Genomic DNA, 24,282 nt, shown 5'->3' with positions numbered 1-24,282 from the left:
AGTTGAGGCAGCATGCAGCCCCTCAGATCGCAGCAGAGGGGGGGGGGGGAGCGAAGGCCCTGGGACTGAGGCGCAGACACGTCCCGCTGTTGTCATTCCTATGATTCATATGTTGCAGAATTGGTTGCAAGAGAATGACGGAGAAGGATCCAACAGCGATACTTTCCCTGACATTAATCTTATTATCGGGGCAGGCTAGTAGTACACATGACTGCCAGAGAGAAAAATCTGCAACTAATGGGCTCAGAGGTGACGAGTGAGTTCTCTGCTGACGCTTCACCGTCCTGGCCTCGGCTGTAATTGCAGGTTAAATATGTTCTCTTGAACACACTTTTTATTTCCAATATCTTTTAGTCTCCCTGAGCAAGTGCACCTTGCATGGTCCCCTGTGCCTCTGTATGAATGTGTGTGAATGCTGACTTGTAAAAGCGCTTTCAGGGGTTGTAAAGACTGGAATTGCTTTGCGTTGAAAGGTGCGGTATTAATAAACTTGCCTTGGAAAGGAGCTATGAAAAAACAGTCCATTTAGTAATAAAATGATTTCTGATGCGTTATGATTCTAGTTAGAAAGCATGTGCTTATGACTTTAATTATACAGTACTCTGAGCAGAATACAATGTATAAAAACGTTTGTTTGAACTGCGTAAGTGTGGCCAAAATAATTGAATAATCAGCATTGCTTTGGTGTGGATCAAATATCATCCCGCTGCAGGTCACATGACTCCAGGAGCACTTTCCATTCTGTCACACCGCGGTGCGCCTGATGTCTTTCTCTCAGCCTCTTGTGTTGATTTAGGGGGATTAGCAGCTAACAGCGGGGATTACTGGAATAATAGACAACCTCTGCAAACACTGTTGTTTGTGAAACACCTTGAAGTGTCCTGATGACAGACAGTAACCCTTCACGCTGCGTCCTGTCAGCGGGACAGTGAGGGGGATCAACACGTGGCCCCCGCTGCTCATCGCTGTAACCAAGCCGGCCTTTTGTTCCAGCTCTACCAGGAACTCATGCTACACAACATTAAATATGCATCCGCTGCTACATGAGGGTTTTTCCACAGACTTAATAAGTCTCACAGGAAAAAAACTCATTTGAACTCCTACAGTTCCATGATACATCCCACAATAAAGGTCAAACAGCTAAGCAGTGTGATGAGATAGTTGTCTTATTATATATTTGGGTTTTGGGCCACTCAATATGTGACCTTGGGTCTTTTCTAATCTTTAATGGACACGACCGATAGCTAAACAGATCAATCGATGATCAACAATCTCAGCAACCTTTCAGTTAACTCTAGGCTTGTAGAAAAATAAAATAAAAAAAGTGTGAAGTTGTGAAAGCCATTAATCATATGCTGCCTCTGCATAACTTCTCACACACCTGGCTGCCTTTGTCTTTGTTCCCCTGTCTGCCGGAGATGAAGGCGTTTGCCTTCACTCAAGTGTTTGTATTCTAGCAGGGCCCGGGCCCTCTATAAATAGGCCCTCTTGATTGATACGTGGTGCAGTGAAACCTCGTAAGCCTCTGGCTGCAGGGCAGGGATGACTTTCTTGTGTATGTGTCAATTTGATTCAACACACGTGTCCCGTTCTGACTCATCTCTCCTGATGTTTGTCGGGCAGCTTCCAGCAGCAGGCAGACGCTCATTGCCAGCCTGAAAAACTATCAATATGAATTAATAAACACCTGATACTACAACTAGAAGGTGTATTTCATGTTCAACATTAAAGAGGAGCATCTCCAAACTTCTGTAGGACTGATAGCGATAGTGAACGTGATGACATTCCTGCGTTTGGATGTTCCAGACTTGGTTTAAAATATATTTTTGATATGTCAAAAAGAGAAACTAATCCAGGAAATATGTATTCCATTGGAACATAATTGACAATGCAGTTTTGTTGGGTGGAGACATCATTTTTCGGAGACCACAATCTGTTCTGAAACATTACTTTGACTCGTAATGCAGCAAACATGTCACATGACACCCTGGTGACAAGTCTAGCACGAAGGTGTGGGCACTGTCCCAGATGGCTGCATCAACCTGTCACTGTGGGAAGAAACTAAATTAAGATGGAAGTCCTGCTGGGAGTGTCCCACAGTGTACCTGTCTGCACATTGTTCCCCATGACAGGTGTCTCAGGAGAAACATCGGAAACATTTAGTCATTTATTGTCATTTTGTGATGTGAAGTTTCAAACAGATTTCATTTTGGAGCAATATTCATAGTTCACTGCAACTGTGACGGACATGCTTTTTAATTTAAAGGATTTAGCACTTTTACTTCCCCTTAGTTTTTTTTGTTAAACATACTTTAAAATAGTTGCTACTGTTAAATGTTCAAAAGACGAGACCAAAATGAAAGTGTAATTTATCTTGAATTTAAGTGAACTCAAAGCGAAGGGTGCTTTATTAAATCATACTTTTCTGAAAACAGAATAAACTGTCTGGCTATCAGAGATGAGATGTGCTTTATGTTTGCTTTTATGAAGAGCTAAAAGAATTTCTATTACGGAAATATGTTACCGCTTTGCTAACTGAGATCTTGTTTTTAACGAGCACCAATCAAACTGCAGTGAAATGAATCTGTGCTGGCAATAATACTGAATTTAGTATTTCAAACATCAAACTTGAAAGATAGTGATTGCCACGTACGTTGTTGTGTTTTACGGATTCTGCCTCTGTGTGTGTGCTTCTTTTTAACCTTGAGCTTCAATTGCAGCTCTTTCTTTAAGAATACATTTCTGCTTTACACTGCTGGGTCAGATTCAGATGCATTATAAAATGATAGTCATTTTGCAACCTCATTTGGAAGGCAAATTACCCCAGCAGTCGTAAAGCTTGGTTGTTTGATCCCGATAGTTTAACGATTATTGCTACGTTATTACAGAATACCCAAATGTATGTAATAAGACAGACCAGCAGAAACTCAAGGATCACTATTAATCGAGAAACTGCTCAAGTTTTACATTTAAATGCAAAATGGATGAGACCAGATGATACAAATCACATTCTGGTGGGGTTTGATAGTCATTCCTGCCTTCCAGGGCTTTTTAATGCTTCTGCCATTTGAATCCGCTCCCAGTTTTATGTGCCAGGATCCTGCAGTTCTGCCTGCAACAGTAGTGAGCCAGTTGTATACTGTGGAAGTTAAAGCAACCTTTTTAATCCAAGCAATGCAGACCACTGCAGACATCCGTGAGCAGAAACGAGGTGAGGGTGAAGAAAATAAGACAGGGAGGGAGACATGTGAGACAATGGAGAGAAAAACGGAATAGCAATTAACAGGAGAAACTGTGAGGAATAGATAGGGTCGGTGCACGTACAGGAATAGAAACAGGCAGATGCGCGAGGGTGGGAGCTCTGTCCGAAAACTCCAGAGAAAAGTTGTATGATACAGCTTGAATCTGCCTATTCTGCTCCTCTGAGACATTGGCAGAGATGTGTTGAACACACGGGAGTCTGCTGCACTGATACACCTCGGCATGTTTCACAGAAACTACACCCCTACAAAAAAAATTGCAGAAGAAAATTAATATTTCACATTTATGCAGAGCTGCACAAATTCACCTGGATAGGACAGCAAGGGCACGATTGCACACCACAAGACTAATGTGTCCATCATTTCCAAACCATTTATTCACATTTTAAGGCCATCAATCAGCTGTTGAGATATTTCCGTGTGGAAAGCCTGACATTACCAACACAAAGTTAAGATGCCAAATTGGCTGAAAAGGTTGTAACTTAAAACCTGTTTGTGTATTGGTACGGTATCAGCATGTATTGGCAACATTTTGTCCCCTGATGTGGAAATACAGTGTTGTTTTTAGTGAGACTGAAACACCACTGCCTTGCGCCTCTATCATCCTCGGAGAATTACCTTTTTTATGCTGTGAAAGAAAGCTCACTCAGTCTCTTTATGTCACAGTAAAGGTCCCTCTCTCACTGTACAACTGGAAATCGTGTCTCATTAGTTCCCTGCAAACATTGACCCAGAACATCCTTTATAAATGGCACACTGAAGTTTTTCTCGGTTTACAGATACAGGCTCCGGGATTTCTCATGCAGCTACACTTATAGGGTGACCTCTGTGTGTTTGCTGCTGCACTAATGGTACCCGTCCCATTTATTCTCACCAGGAGTATCAGTGCTCCCAGTGGACGAGGCCTGTCCTTCTTAAGTAACTGCTGCAGTGTGTGCATGTCAGTCTATCAGCAGGAAATGGGTCAACAAACCACACCAGGCCTGTAAGAAACCAAACAAAATGAGGTCATGGAAAGAGAAAAGGCTCTCCGCTGGCCTGCAAAGCTTTTTAGCATGGCACAATATACGCTTTGTTATGACAGTGAACTCCGTCTTAACACTAACACAGTCACTCGCCAGGATAAATTGTCTGCTTGAGTCCTTGCTGTGTGTTTGTTTGACGTTGAGGAAAAGTAACAGCACCTATTTTGGAGTAATAGTGCAAGCTGATTACACTTAGACCATAGTGTGCAGTCGCTAAATGTTCAGCATCTTTAAATTATTAAAAGGACTGTTGGATCATACAATAGATTAGTAACATCGTCCATTAATCCACACTCAAGCAAACAGGGCCTGTTTACAAAAAATCACTCTGTTCCACGGACCACATAATACCCTTGTGATGCATTTCCTTGGCAATCCACTTCTCCTGATGAATTCCAAACATGATGGCCGTCCAATAATTACAGCGCTAATGATGGTTTGTACTGCACGGTGGTCGGTGTAATTTGCCTATTCCCTCGGCAGCGACTCTGTTCTTTTATTTTTCTAATCTTAAAGGCAGTCATTCAGTAAATAGCTTTTTACTAGAGAGAATAGTGTTGTCCCCTCAGTGTTCAATAAGTGCTGAATAAGTGAATTAAAAGTTCTTAATTGATGTCCGTGTATTTTTTTTGTCTTAACTTTTTGACACATACCGATTTCACATTCGACGGATATTTTACTCTTACTTTTGTAATGAATTATGTATTAATTAACCCTTTTTTTTGCATCTGAATGAAATATGATCCTGTGAATCTGTTTCTTTTATCTTGTAAGAAAATATATTTATTTATACATTGCTTCTGCCTATTATTAGCTCTTGTAGTGGAGCCTTAGTTCAAGGTTTTATTTGTCATATGCACAGCATATACAACGTATATGTTGGCAATGTAAATCTTATATCCCATGCTCCTCCAACTACTCAACATACATGGTGCAAATAAGATAAATAACATAATGCAAAAAGGGACAAGAATATTTACAATAACAACAATAAAGATTTGAGGATGTGAAATATATACATATGTGGAATACATCGAAAGTATTTCAATACTTTACACTGTTGAATGAGGAGGTATGGACAGATGCATATATTATGTATAACAGATGTATATGGCAGATATGTATAATATATAGATGTGTGTACTATAAACAGATGTGAGTAGACATTCACACAGCTCAGGAGTTCAGCAGTCTTATAGCCTGTGGTATAAAACTGTCTCTGAGTCTGGTGGTCTTGGTCCGGATGCTGCGGTACCGTCTGCCAGACGGCAGCAGACAGAACAGATTGTTGCCGGGGTGATGTGGGTCCTTTAATATCCTACCGGCCTTCTTCCTACACCGCTGGGTGTAGAGGTCCTCCATGGATGGCAGCTCCATCCTGGTGATGTGCTGAGCAGTTTTCACCACCCTCTGTAGAGTCTTACGGTTGAGGGCGGTGCAACTGCCATACCAGGCGGTGATGCAGCCAGTCAGGATACTCTCGATGGTGCACCTATAGAAGTTGCAGAGTATCCTGGAGTCCATGTTGAACTTCCGCAGCCTGCGGAGGAAGAAGAGTCGCTGTCGAGCCGTCTTGGATATGACCCTGGTGTGATGTGTCCATATCAGGTCCTCACTGATGTTTACCCCGAGGAACCTGAAGCTGCTGACTCTCTCCACAGGAGTCCCGTCGATGGTGATGGGTGTGTGTGCCTCTCTCTGCCTCTTCCTGTAGTCCACAATCAGTTCCTTTGTTTTGCTGACGTTGAGATGGAGGTTGTTGTCCTGGCACCAAGATGTCAGGGCTCTGACCTCCTCTCTGTACGCCATCTCGTCACCGTCTGTGATCAGGCCGATGACGGTAGTGTCGTCAGTAAACTTGATGATGGTGTTGGAGCTGTGTGTGGCCACGCAGTCGTGCGTGCACAGGGAGTAGAGGAGAGGGCTGAGCACACAACCCTGAGGGGCTCCGGTGTTGAGGGTCAAGGTGGAAGATGTGATGTTCCCCATCCGCACTGCCTGGGATCTGCCCGTCAGGAAGCTCATGATCCAGTCACAGAGGGCGCTGTTGAGCCGAAGGTCCCTGAGCTTAATGATGAGCTTGGAGGGCACAATGGTGTTGAATGCTGAACTGTAGTCAATGAACACCATTGTCACATAAGTGTTCCTCTGGTCCAGGTGGGAGATGGCAGTGTGGAGGGTGAGGGAGATGGCATCAGGGGGTCCAGTGAGTCAGGGAGGGAGGAGGTGATAAAAGTATTGACTAACCGCTCAAAGCACTTCATGATGATGGAGGTGAGTGCAACTGGGCGGTAGTCATTGAGGCAGATGGGTTTTGTCTTTTTGGGGACCGGGACAATGATGGACTCTTTAAAACATGTGGGGACTACAGACTGGAGCAGTGACCTATTGAAAATGTCTGTGAACACATCTGCCAGCTGAACTGCACACACCTTGAGAGCACGGCCAGGGATGCCATCAGGTCCAGGAGCCCTGTGTGTGTTGATCCTTTTCAGAGATCTACACACATCTGCACTGGTTAAAACCAGTGAGCAGGGATCCTGGGCCTTCTGTGCCTCCATAGCCGGGGCCTCTCAAAGCGAGCATAAAATGTGTTCAGTTCATCTGGGAGAGATGCAGACACTTCCTCAGCACCACTCGTTGTCCTTTTTGTAGTCTGTTATTGTTTATAATCCAGACCACATATTTCTGGCGTTGGAGCCCTTGTAGTTCGACTCCACCTTGTCCCTGTATTGTCTTTTCGCACTGCTAATAGCTAGTGGGGGATGTTAACATATTCCTTGGCTAATCAACACCACATGATTTAAGGCACACCTCGTGGCAACTAAGCACAAAGACAATCTGAAGAAAAAACATGCAAAACACAGAGACCGCTTTTTCTTTTTCACATGGACTTTGTTAATAAGGTAGCATCCATCCAGTAGTCTGGTTTGTGCTGAAATTGTAATTTCTTTAGCTTTAAAATCAACCCTTTCCGGGTTCATCTTTAGTTTATATTTTTATAAGCTATAGTGAGCAAGGTATTTAACATCTTCAAGGCTAAGAAGAAACCAGAGCTACTTCCTGCGAGGCATTCTGTAAGAGAAAGATTTAAGGTTATTTTGTCCTGCTGTGTATTTGAGCTCCAGGCTTTTAATAACCGTGCGACCATTCAACAAATCCTAATTGTTCCCTTGGGACTCTGAATGACTTCCCTGGTGATGTAATGGCTACGGCATTACAATATTAAGCAAGGTTATTTGAATCTGCTCCTACTGTACATAGCCCACCTCCTATGGGATTACTGTAATAAGCTGGACCGCAGGAGAACTGCATTTCTCTGGCCATTGCCATTTTGGTTGTTAAACATTCTCTAGCTGTTTGGAGTCGGCTGTGAGTTGCCGTATATTAAGTTTGAAAATGTACATCAACTGAGCACAAATACTGCTAATGAAATCATTAGGGTTAATTAAAATTTTGTTTTCAGTCATGACAATGATTAAAGCGTTCTGATTTTATAAAGACACCCTAATTATGCCCTTGAGGTTTCTACTGCCCCATTAGAAGGTTCTCCAGTTTAGCAGGTCTCATTAGATAACTGTGGGGAACAAAGTAAACAATTCTCTTTCCAAGCAATGGCCCAAGAAACTGCATATATTTATGTTTTATGTAGACTTTGAATGAATATTTATCAGTCTGCACATGTATACTCATTTTCACATTGTAAAATTGGCTCAATAATTGGTTCATTCATTATTTTCAGATGAAGATACCTCGGCTATTGGATGGATTTCCAAAGGTGAAGCTTTGATTTCTATTGAAGGGGCAAATTGAGGTTACCATTAGTGGTTTTAATTGGAATCCATTGACAGATAACGGACCAATCACCATGAAATGTCGAACACCTATGCATGTTGCCCCGAGTATTAACCATAATAAACTTTGACCTTCAGTTGACACTTGAAGTGAGTTTATAACCAGCCATGAAATATCTAAACGTCTACTAGGATTTGCACAAAATATCGTCTTTTTATCTCCTACCATCATCAGATTATCTTTATATTTGTATGATAATGCTCATCAGCTTCAGCTATACGTTTTATTCTGTGCTATTTAACGAAGAAGGGATATGATCCCCTTAACTAAGATTATTTTACCCGCTTAAGATTCACATCTTAGCATTGCTGACGTTAGCATTTAGCTCAAAGCAAAATGGCTGTAGAACTTCGGTAAAGTGTTGAGTTAACATAACACTGTTGATGTCAGACATGGTTCTTGTTGAGGCTTGGATTTATATTCTGCTGTGTTTTTCTTACTTCTTAAATTAATAAAATGCCTCTGTATGGTCCATAACATCAGCAGTCTATGTAGGTTGGCTCTAACTCATAATATTTAAGGCATAGTTCTCCCTCATATTTGTCAGAGCGAAGGGCATATCATTAGTGAGTTCCCTTCATGAATTGGCTCCAGCACACTTTGGCTCTTATCAATGATTCAGTGTGTTCACATTAATGTTAACACTCTATCCTAATGCTCAGTCCGTTCTTTAGTTCAGGGATCTCAGGTGTTGGTGGTGAATCTGCTTTTAAAGACCTTTAACTAGGGGAGAAAAGTCAAATAAATAGAGACAGCATCGTCCTGGCTGGGTGCCGGTGCTGAAGTAAACCCTGTGCATATACATCAATTTGTAATGGCGTTCATGAGCATGCAAACAAGGACTCTCCCCCCTTTTTGGCTTGATTAAGATCCTAGGAAATCTTTTATTTTATTCAAAGCCAAGACTTGTATCTAATTGCACACTATCAACACTATTTATTCCTTATTTATCACCAATAATTTGATCAAAATTCAGTCTATATGGCCTTGTTCAGTGAATCGTTCCTGGACCAACTGTATTCCACACAGAAGCAGAACTCCACATACAGTAATATAAAACCATCATTTAAATGACGTCTACATTTCCCTGGTGCCGCACTGCCATGCCCCATTCGGTCATCTCCCAGAACATAGGGTGAGATTCATGATGTCTGTGACTTTACTGTGCCGTCATATTTAAGGACCTGCCTGGCCACAGGGACGGTAAATATGGCGGACTGACACTTTCCACATCATTATTGTTTTTGCTCTCAGTGAAAATGAACACTGACCATTGAGTAAATCAAAGTGAGTGATGAGGAGAGGACGCGTTCATTACTGTCCCTGGGCATGATGTGTTCACTGCTCAGATATATGATTTCCTTTTTCATCAGTGTTCTTTTACAGTTCCTACAGCCCTTCAGTGTCAGAAATCTACTCCGGCAGATCTTAAATGTCACAGGAAATCTCAAAATGCCCTCAAAATTGAAGAGGAGGGAACGATATGCAGAGAGATTTGTAGTCATCTCTGTGTTTTTTTTATTATGTTCATTTTAGTGCTGTTCATCCAACAGATAGAGGGCCACATGGTATTTCTGAGCCAGGCTCCTTTTTCCGAGATCCTGTTAAGACCCTTTCCTTGCAATCTAATGTACAGTGTGTTTAAACACTTCTGCAGCTGCGTCACTGTATTTTAATGGAAGTATTTTTGGCATATTTTCACACTTAGTTACCGTCAGTTAAAGGACCAATCTTAAGACAGAATCACTGTCACACTTGAAGACCAATTACATCCCCATTTGAATTTACATACACAAAAAGCTAATTACTATTTTGGTCCTATTAATTTGCATCCCATGAATAACCTTAGCTTTGTTTGTTTTGCCCCTTTATTTGTTTTATAATGTGCTTAGTTCATGTGGAGTTGCACTTAGAACTAAAAGTAGTTTTCGTAAAGCAGAACCATTTCACAGGCAACAATACTAAACACTGCTCTCTATTGGGTATAACTTTCAGGCAGCTTGTTGTGGGCATGTGACCTTTTAGGGTTCTTTTTGACATGTCCCTCCAGGACGTAATCACACAGTGGCTGCCCAACATCCACACTGATGGCATTTTCAGTCAGAATGAAGGGCATGGTTTGAAGGAGGAGTAATGAGGTGTTAGACCTCCACAAGGATCTAGAGAAATGTTTCAAGCTATGTTCAAAGTGCCACTGTAAAAGTATTGCAAAGGAAATGTGTGAACAGGTGAATGTTTCGGCAATGACAATGCAAAGAAAGAAGAGCAAAAAGAGGCATTTGTGGCAGATTTTTGGCATGTTTTCAGATTGGTTTTCAATATTGGCTACATTAAAATCTTGTGAGCAATATATCAGAGCTTTTTATAGAAGCAGCTTTTGTCAGCAGGCATTAATATAAGACTTAATGCTCCTTGCAGAAGAGTTGGAAGTCAATTTAACCATATCAGAGCGTGCAATTAAAAATAAATAAAGTGCACATGGTTCAAGTGGAGCTGGGCCAAGAGGATAATGTTTTTCAGAAAGTGTGAGTTTTCCATTACAGGCCTCCTCTCAGCTGTGTTTGGTACAAAGCGAGTCCGCCTTATCAGTGTGTTCTTCGAGAGCCTTCATCCACCCAGCACGATACCGGAGATATACAGTACTGCGTTCCAACTGGGAGAAAGTGAGATTGCATTTCAGGTTTGTGCTGTTATAATGGATTTGGATTATATCATCCCCGTAATGACCTTTTCAAACAAGCTCTGCCTGATCTGAAGCGTGGTAATGAATGCCAATGAAGAGCGACTGCAGATTTAGAGAGAATTTCAAACCTGCCATGTGTTCAGCATGATGATCCATTATTCGGTTGTATTCACACACTATCTGAGTGGTCTGCAAAGTGCATACAAAGCAGCAAAATGGATCTGAATGTGAGGAACCATCCCATCAGCGGTGCCCTAAGGGAGCCGTTGTGCTAACATTAGTACACTGATGTCATAAGCAATTCATTACTCTCCTCAGATAGCCACCTGCTTTTATCTGCAGTGACGACATGCATTGTTACAGCCAGCGCTATGAATCTGGAAAGCATTGAATTGTTTTACCTGGTCCTAAATGGATCTTAGCAGCAGCATTTTCCTGATAAACAACATCATTTCAGATATCAGTATTAGAGTTGTAATATTCAAAGTATGCTTTAAACGCTGTACAATTAATGTACAAGGCTAAATTCCACCATATAGTATTATCAGTAAACATTTTGATTGGTTAACTTTTACTTTCTAGTATTTGTCAGCATATTAATGGATTACATTTTTCCCAGCACTTGGCTTCATCCTTTTAATGATTCTTCTGCCTCTTAAATGATCCATCAATATTGATATTTGCCTAGTTTGTATGCATGTTTCTCTGCGCTGTAAAACTGATCCCTTAGAGGTCAATCCATCTTTTATTTTTCGTGCAGTTATTATAATCTCTGCCAGGAGGTTATGTATTCGACCCTGAGTCTGCTATGCACATTGATTACAAAATACTGCATAAACTTAATACCAACAACAACAAAAAATAATTTCCATATAATCTGGATTGTTTTGACTATTCTTTTGATCATTTATCCTCTGCTCCTGCTGAGGGAGTCTTGTTCAGGAAGGAGAAACCTTTTATTGCTACTCATTGATTGACCGTTGGTACCTACAGTACAATGTTTGAACCCGGACCAGAATCCTTTGCTTTCATGCAAGTCCATCTCTATTCCCAGAGCACTAACCTGATCTGCAGAGGAAGACGTCGCACTAATCCTGTGTTTCATGGAGCACTTTATCATCACTAGGATCAAAGATCCCCTCAGACGCTGTTGCTCTCCTCCTGATCTGCTCTTAACAAATCGGATAACCTTTTGCCTAATGACAGCTTAGCAAAATCGATCAACCTTTTTCCTAACGACTCTGTGCTTTCTCTCCATAACGGTGGCTATAGCAGCCGTTTGGCTTGATGGCTTTAAAATGTCCTGCATCTCCTGAGGCCGGCTCTTTGTTCCCTTTAGCTTGCACGATCCAGACACAATGTTGAAAGCCATCTGCAAAACCAGAACTTTTTGGACATTAAAAGCCCAAACAGTTCTTAGTTCTTCAGATGACTTGTGAGGTTTAACAACAATTCAGAGTTTTTAAGAGAAAGCATCATGCCGTTGAGCAAAACAATACAAAGTTCCCGTGGGGAGAAAAAGCTGCACTGCACCCATCTCCTGATTTTATTGGCTCTGCCTGACAGAAAGTATGAGGCACACATAAAGGAGAAGCTCCACAGCTCACAGCGCAGCTAAAAATGGCGGTTTCTTAATGTTGATAAAGTATTACGGTCATCTGAGGCCAGGTGCTGAAAAATGTGTTTAATTTCTCTCTGCTGCCGATGATGGAGGTTTTACTGCCTTACTGTTGAAGTGATATGGATACAGAGATCATTGTGAAAGCTCATTCTGTCCATCTTCCAAGATTTCTATTTATTTTTCTCTTCAATTTCTGTCTGCCCTCTCTGCTGTGAGAATGTCCCATTCCACTGTCATTGTGCGTGCTCTGCAGTGATGCGTCATATCACCACCTTTCCATCTTTGAGGCTTATGACATTTTATATTCAGTAAGCAATTCTGGGCCGAGAGCCCGGACTTAACTGTTCTATTTGAAATTGAAAACACAACCCTTATTCTCCAGTATCTCTACTGTTTCCAGTTATTGGTACAGTTATGTTTATGCAGCAGTCTCTAAGGATTTATTCTCACATATAAATGGTAAACAGAACGTGTGCTGCAGTTATACTCCCCTCACAGCTTTCTATGAACTCAGCACTATTTCCAGAAATGAAGAAGCTTTTGTTTAAACGAATATTTTGTATATCAAGGCGACAGTGGTGCTTGGTTGTTGGACTGACGCTCATTGGCTTCAGAAAATTAACTGTCAAAATGTTGATTGCGTGATGGGTTGTTGGTTTGAAGTTGTCTTTCTTGCACTTTTACAGGATATTCTAATCTAGCGCTTTAACATATGGGTGTTTTTGTTAGTTCTTTTAGATTTTCTTTACATTTTTCTATACCTAAACTCACAAGAACAGAAAACAATCCTCGGGATACTGCAGATGTTTCTCTCCCTGTGCATGCTGGGATATCTCCAGGTACAGTGTGCTTGTGTAATGATCCTGCAGATACGTTGCTACAGGCTCTGAAAAGGCTTCTGTAGCTGTAAATGAGTTTTCTTGTCGGGTGTTTGATGTGAACAACAGTTTAATCGCCTTCGCTCATTTCTCATGTCTGCTACTCCCATGGAGCAGATAGCAGGAGTGATATTTAATAGAAAACTAATAAATAATAAATAGACAGTAGGATCGATCTGCCTAAAACAAAATCTTTAGTAATTCACAAGTCACCAACAGTAGATAGTAGATAGAATACGATCAATAAGAGTTAATAAAACATTAAAACCTTGCAGTTCTTCCACTCAATACTAGCACAAGCTTTTGGCAGAGTACTTGAGGTGCGAACAATCTGAAAACAAATTCATTTTTGGTACATTCAGGATGAAGCTGATGTGTGAGGGCTGGGCTTCGGAAGGCCAGTTGACAGTAGAACGCGTCCTGCTGCACTTTAGCAACTTTCAGAGCCCTTTTTTCTGGATATTGTCAAGCAGGGTGAGGTGGGTGGAGCACTGACTCAGCGCGGTGGAGCACACTCCGCTGCAGACGGCTGCTTTATAGATCGTAGCTCAGCTCTTGATGTTCAATCTAGTGGCCACTTTCCCCCGAAGCTCCCGCTCTCTGACCCGCCCGATGGAGATGTACCGAGCATTTCATTTCAAAGATTCATCTGTTTGTCTCCACATGCGTCACAGCAGAGTCCGTGTTCATTCCCATTTTGCAGCTTGTTTATTAAACTGCAGACATTTCACTGCTGTTCAGCATTCATTCATTTCGCTGCAGAAGTCTGCGGTTGTAAATTGTGGCCCCAATGTTTGGTGACAAACTGCTCTGTGCAGTTTTACAGCCGATGAAGCTGCTTTCACACAAAAGAGGAGGGGGGGGGGGGTCTCTCCCTGGTTATGGTGACTCTTATCCCCCGGGCACCTGCAGTTACTGTTTTCTAGATGGATCAATACATCTGTCACATCTCGCTGAGTGGAACCTATTTCATGTCGCTCCTGTCATGGCTGCAGGGAGCAACATGAAAAGACTTATGTTCAATCAAAGTCTGCAAAGGAAAAAGCGTATCTGTGGGACTTTAAACTCTGGATGAGAGGGCAGGCTTCAGAGAGGTTGTAAGGCCAAATCTACGTAGTGTTTTATTTGTCCCTTCAACAGTGTTTTATTTTATTGGTTGGAGAATTTATACGGTCAAATTGTATATTTTCTACTCTCGAATGCTGTTCTCGAAGCCCCCTCTCTGCAGCAGAGGTGATACGAGTCCTCACTTCACCAGGTTAACTCTTTGGCAATGTTAAGGGGGTGATTTGTCAAATCATTCGGTGTTTCCATGGGTAAGGCCCTCTGATTTGGATCTCCTCCAATATTTAATTAATTTTTTTCTTGGCCCTTGTACCAAATTTCATTTAAATCGGGACGGTAGTTTCCTGTAACCCCGCTGACAAAAAAAAAAACAACCTAAGAAAATGTACTGAAAACATATCCTCTTTGACACATTATATACAGTACATTATACGATTTGGTTTTTAGTACTTCTGTAGTTGGAGTTTGTGCCTTCACTGACATTTTTGTCTTTAATCCTTTGCGCTTTCCTCAAGAATTGTGTTTGCGTCGTCTCCAGATAACTTTTTGTTTTGCCGTGACCTTACTCATTAAGGTAAACATGACTGACGTTGAGAAATCTTCCTCACTGTATATGGACCTGGAATGTGGGGATTTGTTTTACTTCACACTCAACAGGGGTTGAGAGGCTTTGAGAGCACAAGCCCAAAGGAAAAAAGTGACTTTCGGTTAGGTGCTTTGTTTGCCAGTTCACCTGACAGATTCTAGCCAGTGTTGGTTTGCTAATCGCTCATGTGTGCAGCCGACCATCTGTTCACCTCGAAGAAGGAGGGGAGGCAGACCAGGTTGATCTCCATGTGTCATGGACAGTGTTGACCACATATAGCTGCTCACAACCGGCTGTATGTACATACAGCCGGTGTATCTCCACAGGGGTGTGTTTGTTTATCGGAAACATGGATAGAAATGGAAACCAGGGGCTTGGTGACAGCTGATGGAGTTGCACACGTGTTGAAACTAAGTGTTCTCAGGGGGTCAGTGGGTGGTCTGGGCCTGCAAAATATAGACATAATGCAAGCTTCAAACCAGTATGCACAGAAATAGGCCTACCTATTGTTGGTAAAGCATTCTGTAGCAGAAATGGTTGCAGATACCCTTGGAAGAAAAAGTGTTTAGGTGTGTCTGTTAATAGAAAGCTACTATGTGACTTGTGTTAAGCCCCTAAGTCCAGATGTTGCATTATACAGCTTTTTCTATAACAGGGGAAAAAAGACCCCTCGAGGGTTTGGGGTATAAATAACTATTTATTTTTTCCTTCATCCAAGGCATCGCATTATTCACGACATGTTTTAAAAACCCATTATATAAAAAGTAATGAACCAAGAGATAAAATAACTGAGTTTTTGTTATTTTAAGCCCCTCCCTTTAAAAGTACTTGGCATCTGGACACAGTAGTGTACGACCAAAGCAGTCTGCATGGAGTGGTACCTTATTTAAGACCCTTTTACTCAAAAGTTGAGAGGTTTTAAACTGCTCATGAAGATAAAAATAGTTTGTAATCTTTATAATTGGCTTGTGCTCAATGAAAAAGATTTTTAAAAAGTCACTGTCTATTAAAATGTGATTATGTCCTCTGCCAAAGTATGTGGAAGCATATCATGTCAGAAACAGGCACTGCTGCGCCCCACAGGTACCTGTTTTTAAATTATTCAACTGATTCAGACACTGTACTAGTTTTCCGTGCTGCTCTGACCCAGTAAAACATCTCATACAAGTCCTTGAAACCCTTTTTCTTCCTGCCTGTAAAACCTTCCCCTCACTGTCCAGAACTTGTGTCTGTGTGAGTGTGGTGTGTGTGCCTGCAGACACAAACTCCAAGGTCAGAGTCTGCACAGCAGCATTAACAGTAATAGACCTGCCATTCGTTCAGTAACCTGTGGAATATCAACTCTTATATATCATATTCAACCCTCTCTTCTACCTGATGGACGTGTACTAATGAGAAAATGTGAACAAATCAGTGTTTTCATAAGCAGGATTCACTGCAGTAGTTTGAATGCAGCTAGTGAAAGGGTTGAGTTAATGACGGGTGTTTCAGATGGGAGCGCTTGGCATTGATAGATGAGTGCAATCGGGGTACAGTGTGGGTAATTAGTGGAGAAGATAATGCTTGAGGATGGACATAATGTCATCATTGACGCTGTCAGTCATTATTAGTGCTGACCTTGACATTTGGTCGAAGGAAAACTCACAAACCGTAGTTTTCTCTCTCTAGACTTTTTATATTTTTACAGTGTAATTGTCACTCCCTTTCCCTCTGAAGAGCCCTTGATGCACCATAAACATCATCCATTACTGTCAATCAAGCTTTTAACCTTCAATTACACATGATGCGGCAGGCCCATCATGTACTGTCATTGCAGATTCATTGGTGGACACTTTCCCCTTAATTCTCCTTTATTTCTCTCCTCCTCCTCCTCCTCCTCCTCCTTGTGAGCTTCATATCTCCCCTCTCCTCCTCCTCATTCTCCTCCTCCTCCTCCTACTCTCTGGCCAATCAGGCCACACCTCCATGGCAACCGTCAGTGAGTGTAAAACATCCACAGATGGTGCTGAGTAGAGCGAGCAGCAGGAACACTACGAGATCAAATGTGAGTGTGTGTTTGTTTGTGTGTCTGAGAGAGGCGCACTCATTGGAGCACCTCTGTGTTGTGAATAGTTCTCTCTCGGGGAACACAGTGGGAGAGGAGTGGGAGCGTGTTTTGCCCAGAAGAGTTGCTGGAAAAGTCTGAAGAGAAAGAGTGTGTGGAAGAAGGAAAAAAAAAAAACAACCTGCCCCAGAGGAGGTAATCCGCCGGTAAGCAAATATTAATGACCTGACAGAAAAAGCTCACATCAGACAGGCCTTACCCTGGAGCTAGGACACACACACACACATAGCCACACACACACACACACACACACCGATCTCCCCTCACTCATGATCACCTCTCCCACCACATGTAGACATACACAAGGGCCACGCTGACAGCCCCTGCGAGTGGAGGACAGAAGAGGACGCTGGACTTAACAAAGTAAAACTCTTTCTTGGATTGCTTCTTCTATTTTTTTTTTTACCCTGAGTCCACCTTTAGTCCTGACCTTTCCAACCCCCCCCTACCCCGCTGCCCCTCCAAGGAGCAAAGATGAGCTGCAGGAAAAGGTGCAAGCGGGAGATCTTCAAGTTCGCGCAGTACCTGTACAGATTTGTCACAGGGACGCTCCACACCGGTAAGACTCTGCTGGAATTGAGAGGAGGATTTCTAACCCTGTATTTGATTAAATGTGATTTTTGTGTTCGGTGAAAGTTCTCCAGTTTTGGTAAAGACTGCTTATTTAAAAAGTTAACATTTGAGACACAGGGTCTGTGTTGGGACCCTTTTGATTTCCTCACACTATTCATCTTGTGGGCTGCAAACTGACATGGTGAGGATATTTTAGAGTGGGTTTAAGTGATCACCTTCTCTGCATCACAATATGTGTGTTGGCATTCTAAGACTCCAGGCAAAGGGGAGTATGTCTTTACTTAAAACATGTGTTTAAGCATTAACATACTCTTTGGGTCTGTTCGCTGAGTCTTGCAGTCATCACGTGTTGTGCACATTAATCCTGAATCCTCCTGAAATGACGCGGAAGTTGTTGCATGCTTTGTGCCTGTGCAGCATTATTCATCACTATTTCTGCACCTGGATCATCCTGTACAGCCTGCTATATTTTGATTTCCCTTTGTGTTCAGCGCATACACAGCAAGAGCCTTTCTAACGAGACACATACAGTGTGAAGAAGATAAGATCTGGTATTATAGTGGATTACCAGCAGATTACTGTATGAGTTCAATAAAGGTTAGTAGCAGTAGCAGGCGCTGATATATGGCTCACATTACTGGTTTCATATGTCGTTAAGGCTTTGTTGATTATTTACTCATTTGCCTTTTCTTGATTCCTATAAAGCTCTACAGATGATGTGCCTACACTAGTGGCAAACACTGACACCTTTACCTTCCATGGCTCCTGATTCAGTCTTGCATTAAGTGAGCTGTTGGGTCAGTTGTTGATTAGCACGCTGCATGTGTGAGGAGATGCTGAGCCCCACAGAGGTGCTACATGAACATGCCAATTAATTCCAACATGTTTTTGTACATGGGAGATTTCTTCCTTCCTAATTGTTGTATATACTGGAAAGAGCCCCCATGGATTTACAAAAAGGTTTTTTTCCAGAGGGTATTTCCATATAAACATACTACTTCCACCGTCTCCTTGACCTTAGAGACGGAGAACGTGAGGGGAGGATGGGAGGCAGCTATTATAGGAGTAGGTGGTCGCAGCTTTTCAATCACACCAATAAATACAGGAATGTGTGAGAAACCAAGTGTGGAGAAATGCTTCTATTGTCTCTACCCAGAGGAGTACGCTGTTGGTTTCTCTAGCTACCAGCAGGTCGTTTGGGTCACATTGCGATTCCCACTTGATGATAATTTGATATTTATACAGTAGTAATTTCATTTACTGTCCTCAGTGGTTTGGTTATTAAAAAAGATGTGGCATTGCTTTATACTGCGCTACTTGTTTGGGTACAATAATGTGAGTCCTTTATAATTATTGACTATGTTAAATACATGATATATTTCCCTGTGGAGCTAAAGCCAATTACTGTACAAATGGTGAATTAGAGAAACCTCATTTGAGGGGCTTGGTTGCTATTTAATGAAACTAAGGACAAAAAAAGAAAATAAGACAGGAGAGTAACTGATTCTCCGTCTTCGGAAAGCATGCCGTTTGTTAGAATAGCCAATCAGCTGTCAGCATATAATCCAAAAATAAAGAAACAAAAGATTTTAAAGATCAAATGAGTTTTCTTCTGCTGTTAATGTTATTCTGTTTGACTGCAACTCAACCTGTTGTTAATTTGAATGTCTGCTTATCAAAATGATGTGATCGTTGGAAAAATAGTGTTTTATCCCTCGCTCTGCTCTGCTCTAGCAGATTTACTTAAAATAGGTTGTTTTCCATATAGGCCAACCTAATTTAACAAACATGTGGTTCAAGACACTTAATTATTGTCTTGAAGAGCTACAGCATTTATTTATGTACAACCTGAATCGTATATACATGCACCAGTACAGCAGTAGTAAGTAAACGTAATGTCTTTTCTCACGTCCATCACTCTCTCTCACTCCACCACACACTGAATTTTTTAAAATATCAAACACTTTCATTATCACACCATATTTCCATCCAAACCTTTTTATGTGAATTAGAATTAGGACAGCTAGATAGAAGCTACAACTCCAGGACAACATTCTCCTGAGCTCTCAGATGCCCTGCTGCGCCCGTACATTATACATCAGGATACGTCTCTGTTTTTATCTCTCTATGGAAAGCAACAAATCTGGTGTCATCTGAGCAGAAAAGAAAGAATTGCTCACCATCTCTTTCCTGACATATAACTTTGTATGTATATACCCAGCTGATGAAAATGCACCTTATTCCATTTAAATTTGATGCAACATTTGAACTAATGGCTTTAAACTCAGTAACAGTCGCGCAAATAATCGTCAGTTTAAATAATCCCAATCACACAGTTACGTAATAGTGCGACAGGCGTACACGTATACGGCTCCCAAACCCATTATCAGTCATACATTAGACAATTTCCGCTTAAGTGGATCCATTTCTCTATACACACACCATATCAACTTATTTGGCAGTCAGTGCTGCAGACGATTATAAAGGGAGTTTGACCACAATAACGCCGGCTCTCACATGTTTGTGTGAGCAGAGGAAGACGGATGGAGTCAGTTAGCAGACCGTTGGATTTTAATTGAGCTGTTCATTGTCCTAGAACAGTTGCAGTCATTGCTTCATTGATAAATTGCCAAGTCCTGCAAAAAATATAGTGTAGGTAGGGGGTGTGTGATATAAGAGCTTTCATCACATCTATAATGCCATAAATGCTTTTTGTCTACACTGGCTTTTTACTCAATAAAGATCTATGGACAAGAAGTATGTTAAAGGTCACATTTTTACCTCATTATCCTTTCTGCATTGCAATATTTCTAGTGTGTTAACTCATTTGATTTCTTCAGTGAACACAGGAAATAATGTATTGTTGTGTCGCTGCTTTAGTGATAAAGTGGAGACAGCAGTCGGGTTGTATTCATGCCACCAGTGCTGCCCAGTAGGCCTTGAATTTCCCGGCTGCAGAGAAAAGAGAGGGGGAAACAAATCATAGATTTGTCCAGGTTATAATTCCAGAAAGCACTGTCGGCAATAAATTAAATTGGAAAGGCAGGAACTTATTGGTTCCTCACACCAGGGGAAATCTCGTCGAAAATTTCCAACACTGAGCGACAAGTCCAGCAGCGTATTCATCGGAATCATTTAGACGGGTTAAAGCTGTGTGATTTACGCTGCCTACTTTAGAGGAACACGTTTTCAATGTCTGTTATTTATGCAGTCAATACCCTTGATTGTGCAGTGACATGACTGTAAACATGTCTTTTCCATCTCCATGCAACTCTTATTGTAGTACACCGGATCAGATGAAAACCTTTTGGAATGTTTTATAGCATCTTCGCCTCTTGCTTCAGGGTAGTGTAATTCATCATCCTATTTTTGTAATCGGGACAGCAGTCACGTCTTATAAAAAGTTGCTAAGAATGACTTTCTTTGCTCTTCTCTTCTTCAAAGCTTTGAGTTAAGCCGCTGAGTTATTTCGTGCTTGTATTGATTCTATGAAGTTGGATTAGTTTGTTAATGCAGTCGTTATTTCCTCAGCTTTAATGACTTTTTTGCGTGCCTGTTCTTCCTAGTGGAACAATGTAGAATGATTGTGTTATCTCTGAGCACCTAAATGATAACACCGTATATTGGGGTGCACAGGAATGCAGCGAGCAGCAAACAAGCATTATTGTCTTCCGTCTCAAGATCTTCCGTTTTATTGCTATTTCAAAACTAAATAGATTTCTTTGTTTCTGAAAAAGTCAAATAATGTCTGTTCACCACTCGTACTTGATCCCTGGATGTCCAGATCAGTTACATTGTCTGAAATCCTTTTTGTCAGACTGACTGCTTAGTGAGACAGCTTGCGTGGGTGGCAAAAGGGCAAGCAGAGCAACACGTATACTCTTAAATCCTTTCTCCTGGAACCTTTGCCTGTTTTCTCATTTTCCCTTGAGCACTTTAAGGTCATCTCCAAGATGTTCCTGTCCCAGTGTGTCCTTGGTCAACTGTGGTCTTCCTGCAGAGTGGTCAAGTTCACTCCCAATTGGACTTTCCTCAAGTGTTGCCTTTCTCTAGGAACAGTGTTCAAGGTCTTTTGAGACGGTGTAGTCTGAAGCGAGGAATACTATCTGTCTCAGAAATGATGTTCAAAATAAACCTTTTCATCTACTGCTAAGGATCCATTGTGGAATATTTATGTTGAATTATTGAAACCTCTTCTGTAGTTCTCCAGTAATTATACGTTGATAGATGGTCTTATCTAGAAACCACAATCAAAGTGTACTGCCGCCAGGAAAGTATTTTCTTTGTGCGTTAAGACTTGGGTGTACTCATCAATCCTGGACACAATGAAGCTGTCAATATGCACTCAGTGACTTTTCAGCATGCACTTGAAAGCACATGTATGACCTGCTTGGTGACGCGAGGACCCGTCTTTGTTTCCCTCTCTTTGGTTTCCTGACGGCTATTAGCAGGTCATGTTCCACCTGTCCCATGAGGACAGCATGTTCAAAGCCCATAATCCCTGACCAAACACTGAATATTTGATACCTGCAGGCAAGTTGGGCATGCATCTGTCTGGAGCACTGTACCCGGTCTGAGGGGAGGCTGTGCTTCAGAGTAGACAGTGTAGTGTGCACAGCTTTAATATAGACAGTGATAAAACACTGCACATGAACATTTGTTGTAAGCCAGTGGTTAAAGTCTATAAGTGAAACAAATAACAGCTTTTGTGCCACTTCTCCAATAATTCCCAGCAATTAAGGGACCTTTTCCATCTCTGCAGAACTCATAGAAAATATTAAAGTGGAACAAAATGACAAAGCGAGCATCCAGTATTTAATTTTAATGTCTGCTCTGCAGCTAGTTTTATAGCTTTTGTCTTAAATTGAACACAATGTCCGAAAGCAGAAAGTAGTTTCTGTGGCAGAACATTTCTCACATGATGTTTGGACAGGCAGCTGGAGCAGATGGTAACCATGCTGCACAACGCTCCCTTTCACACCCAGTGAACTAACATGCCGTCTGCTTTTCTCACCTGACCAAACTTCAGATTGTGATCCACACAGATGTTCTGATCGTGCAAGATTTGATTGCTTATTAACAGTTTGCTTTCAACTTTTGATGCCTTTTGACTCCTTGTATAGAACATATTCACAAGACTTCTGTCTGGAATACTCCTTGAAGCTTTGACAGTGAAATTCCCTGGGATGAATACATTAGTCTTTCATTCAGTCTAATCTGGATAGTTACGTTAACTTACTTTGAAAGAACAACATTGTGTAAAATATATTGTGTGTATCATTTGTACTGCTGTGAGAGGAGACTAATGGCTGACACTTCAGAGTAAGGACTTGCTGTATTATACAGTAGCTTAACAAGATGTCTTGCACTGCCTTGAAGCAACAGTTAGGGTGTTGTGATCCAGAACATCAGAGCACCTCAGCCAGAACTCTAACATAGTGGAAAAAGAAGAACAAGTATCAGTGTCCTCTGCTAACGGCTCTCCTTTAACCTTTCACCATGACCCTTTCACATGGCTCACTGCCTTATGGCGAGGGCAGAAAGAAGACATTTGCCTGTGATATCTGTGTCCATATCAGCTTCCTGGCAGGCGCAGATCCGTCTCTTTGTTTCACAGCGCCCCTCTCTTCTTCTGGTTTCTGGTTTCTGCCGTGCAACTCCAGAGCAGCACTGATTCTTTGGCTCGTTCGGTCGGTCCACAAAGTGCTCGCGGGATCTTTATCTGAACTGGCTGTTTGTGCCATACAGTAGTGAAACCCAGGCTGGTCCACTCGGATCAGACTAAACCTGACTGAAAAAAGTCCTGCAAGACAATTTGAGTTGAAGACTCACTGTAGTGTAAAATGTAGTTCTGTCTCTTTGTAAAACCAAAGTGTAATATTCTTTGAGCTTTTATATTGAGGTAAGGATTAGTAAAGGGGTTGCACATGAATTGTGTTTGACTTAAATCATGTTCAACAAGACATTTCTGCTCCTATAGAAGTCCCTTTCAGACACCACTATCCCCACATTGTTTGCTGTGGATGCAGAGGAATTCTCCCTACATTCACCCACCTAGTTAGAAAATGATGAGCTTGACAAAGAACTGTGCACAGTTGAAATAAAGTGTTTTCATGTCTGCAGACTCTAGTCAGAAGAAATGTAATTGTCCCATATGCAGAATATTCACTTTGACAGACTCCATTTCTATAAATTAGGTTTGGATAATCCTTCATTATTCCCCCAATGGCGAAATTTGCAGTGTTTCAACCCAATTGAAGGGACATTCAAGTGCTTCAGATTGGAACATTATCAGGCACATTTTTATTGATGTCAGCAATCTCTTTCAGTTGGCTGGATTTGATTGTCCTCATTTTTCTATATTCGCATTAGCCTGTAGTTATCTCGTGCCACTATCCATTTAAATTCACTGTCTCTGGCCCATCTTATCGGTTTTCCCCATTAGTAAAAATGTTTTGCAAACCAGTGCCTATCCTGAGTGGGGACGATTATTTTTGGTTCAGTGAGGACGGTCCAGTTACAAAGCTCAAGTTGTTCCTGTGTTGAATCCACCAAGAAATGTACTTGTCAGGTTGGTAAAAAAAGAACACAAACATCAGATTCATTGGTCATAGTTGGATATCAAAAGTAGT

At 41.6% G+C, this 24,282-nt stretch overlaps 1 protein-coding gene across 4 annotated transcripts in view; it reads left to right on the top strand.

Annotated features, from left to right (window-relative positions):
* kcnip4a (potassium voltage-gated channel interacting protein 4a) overlaps window positions 1-24,282 on the top strand; it is a 102,397-nt gene that overhangs the window by 14,700 nt on the left and 63,415 nt on the right. The window contains exons 1-3 of one of the 4 annotated variants that reach the window (XM_063900397.1): window positions 17,022-17,223; window positions 17,373-17,440; window positions 17,544-17,636. The exons of 2 other annotated variants lie outside the window; for them this stretch is intronic. In XM_063900397.1, coding sequence (XP_063756467.1) covers window positions 17,552-17,636 — 85 coding nt within the window. In that variant the 5' untranslated portion in view covers window positions 17,022-17,223; window positions 17,373-17,440; window positions 17,544-17,551. Of the gene's footprint in view, window positions 1-17,021; window positions 17,224-17,372; window positions 17,637-24,282 lie in introns of those variants that run through there. One more of the 4 variants, XM_063900396.1, reaches the window with a different exon arrangement.

This window comes from Eleginops maclovinus, chromosome 14 (genome assembly GCF_036324505.1).
Source record: "Eleginops maclovinus isolate JMC-PN-2008 ecotype Puerto Natales chromosome 14, JC_Emac_rtc_rv5, whole genome shotgun sequence".
Classification (NCBI taxonomy): domain Eukaryota; kingdom Metazoa; phylum Chordata; class Actinopteri; order Perciformes; family Eleginopidae; genus Eleginops; species Eleginops maclovinus.
The sequence above is the reverse complement of the archived record's forward strand: the minus strand, read 5'-3'. Positions and strand labels throughout refer to the sequence as shown.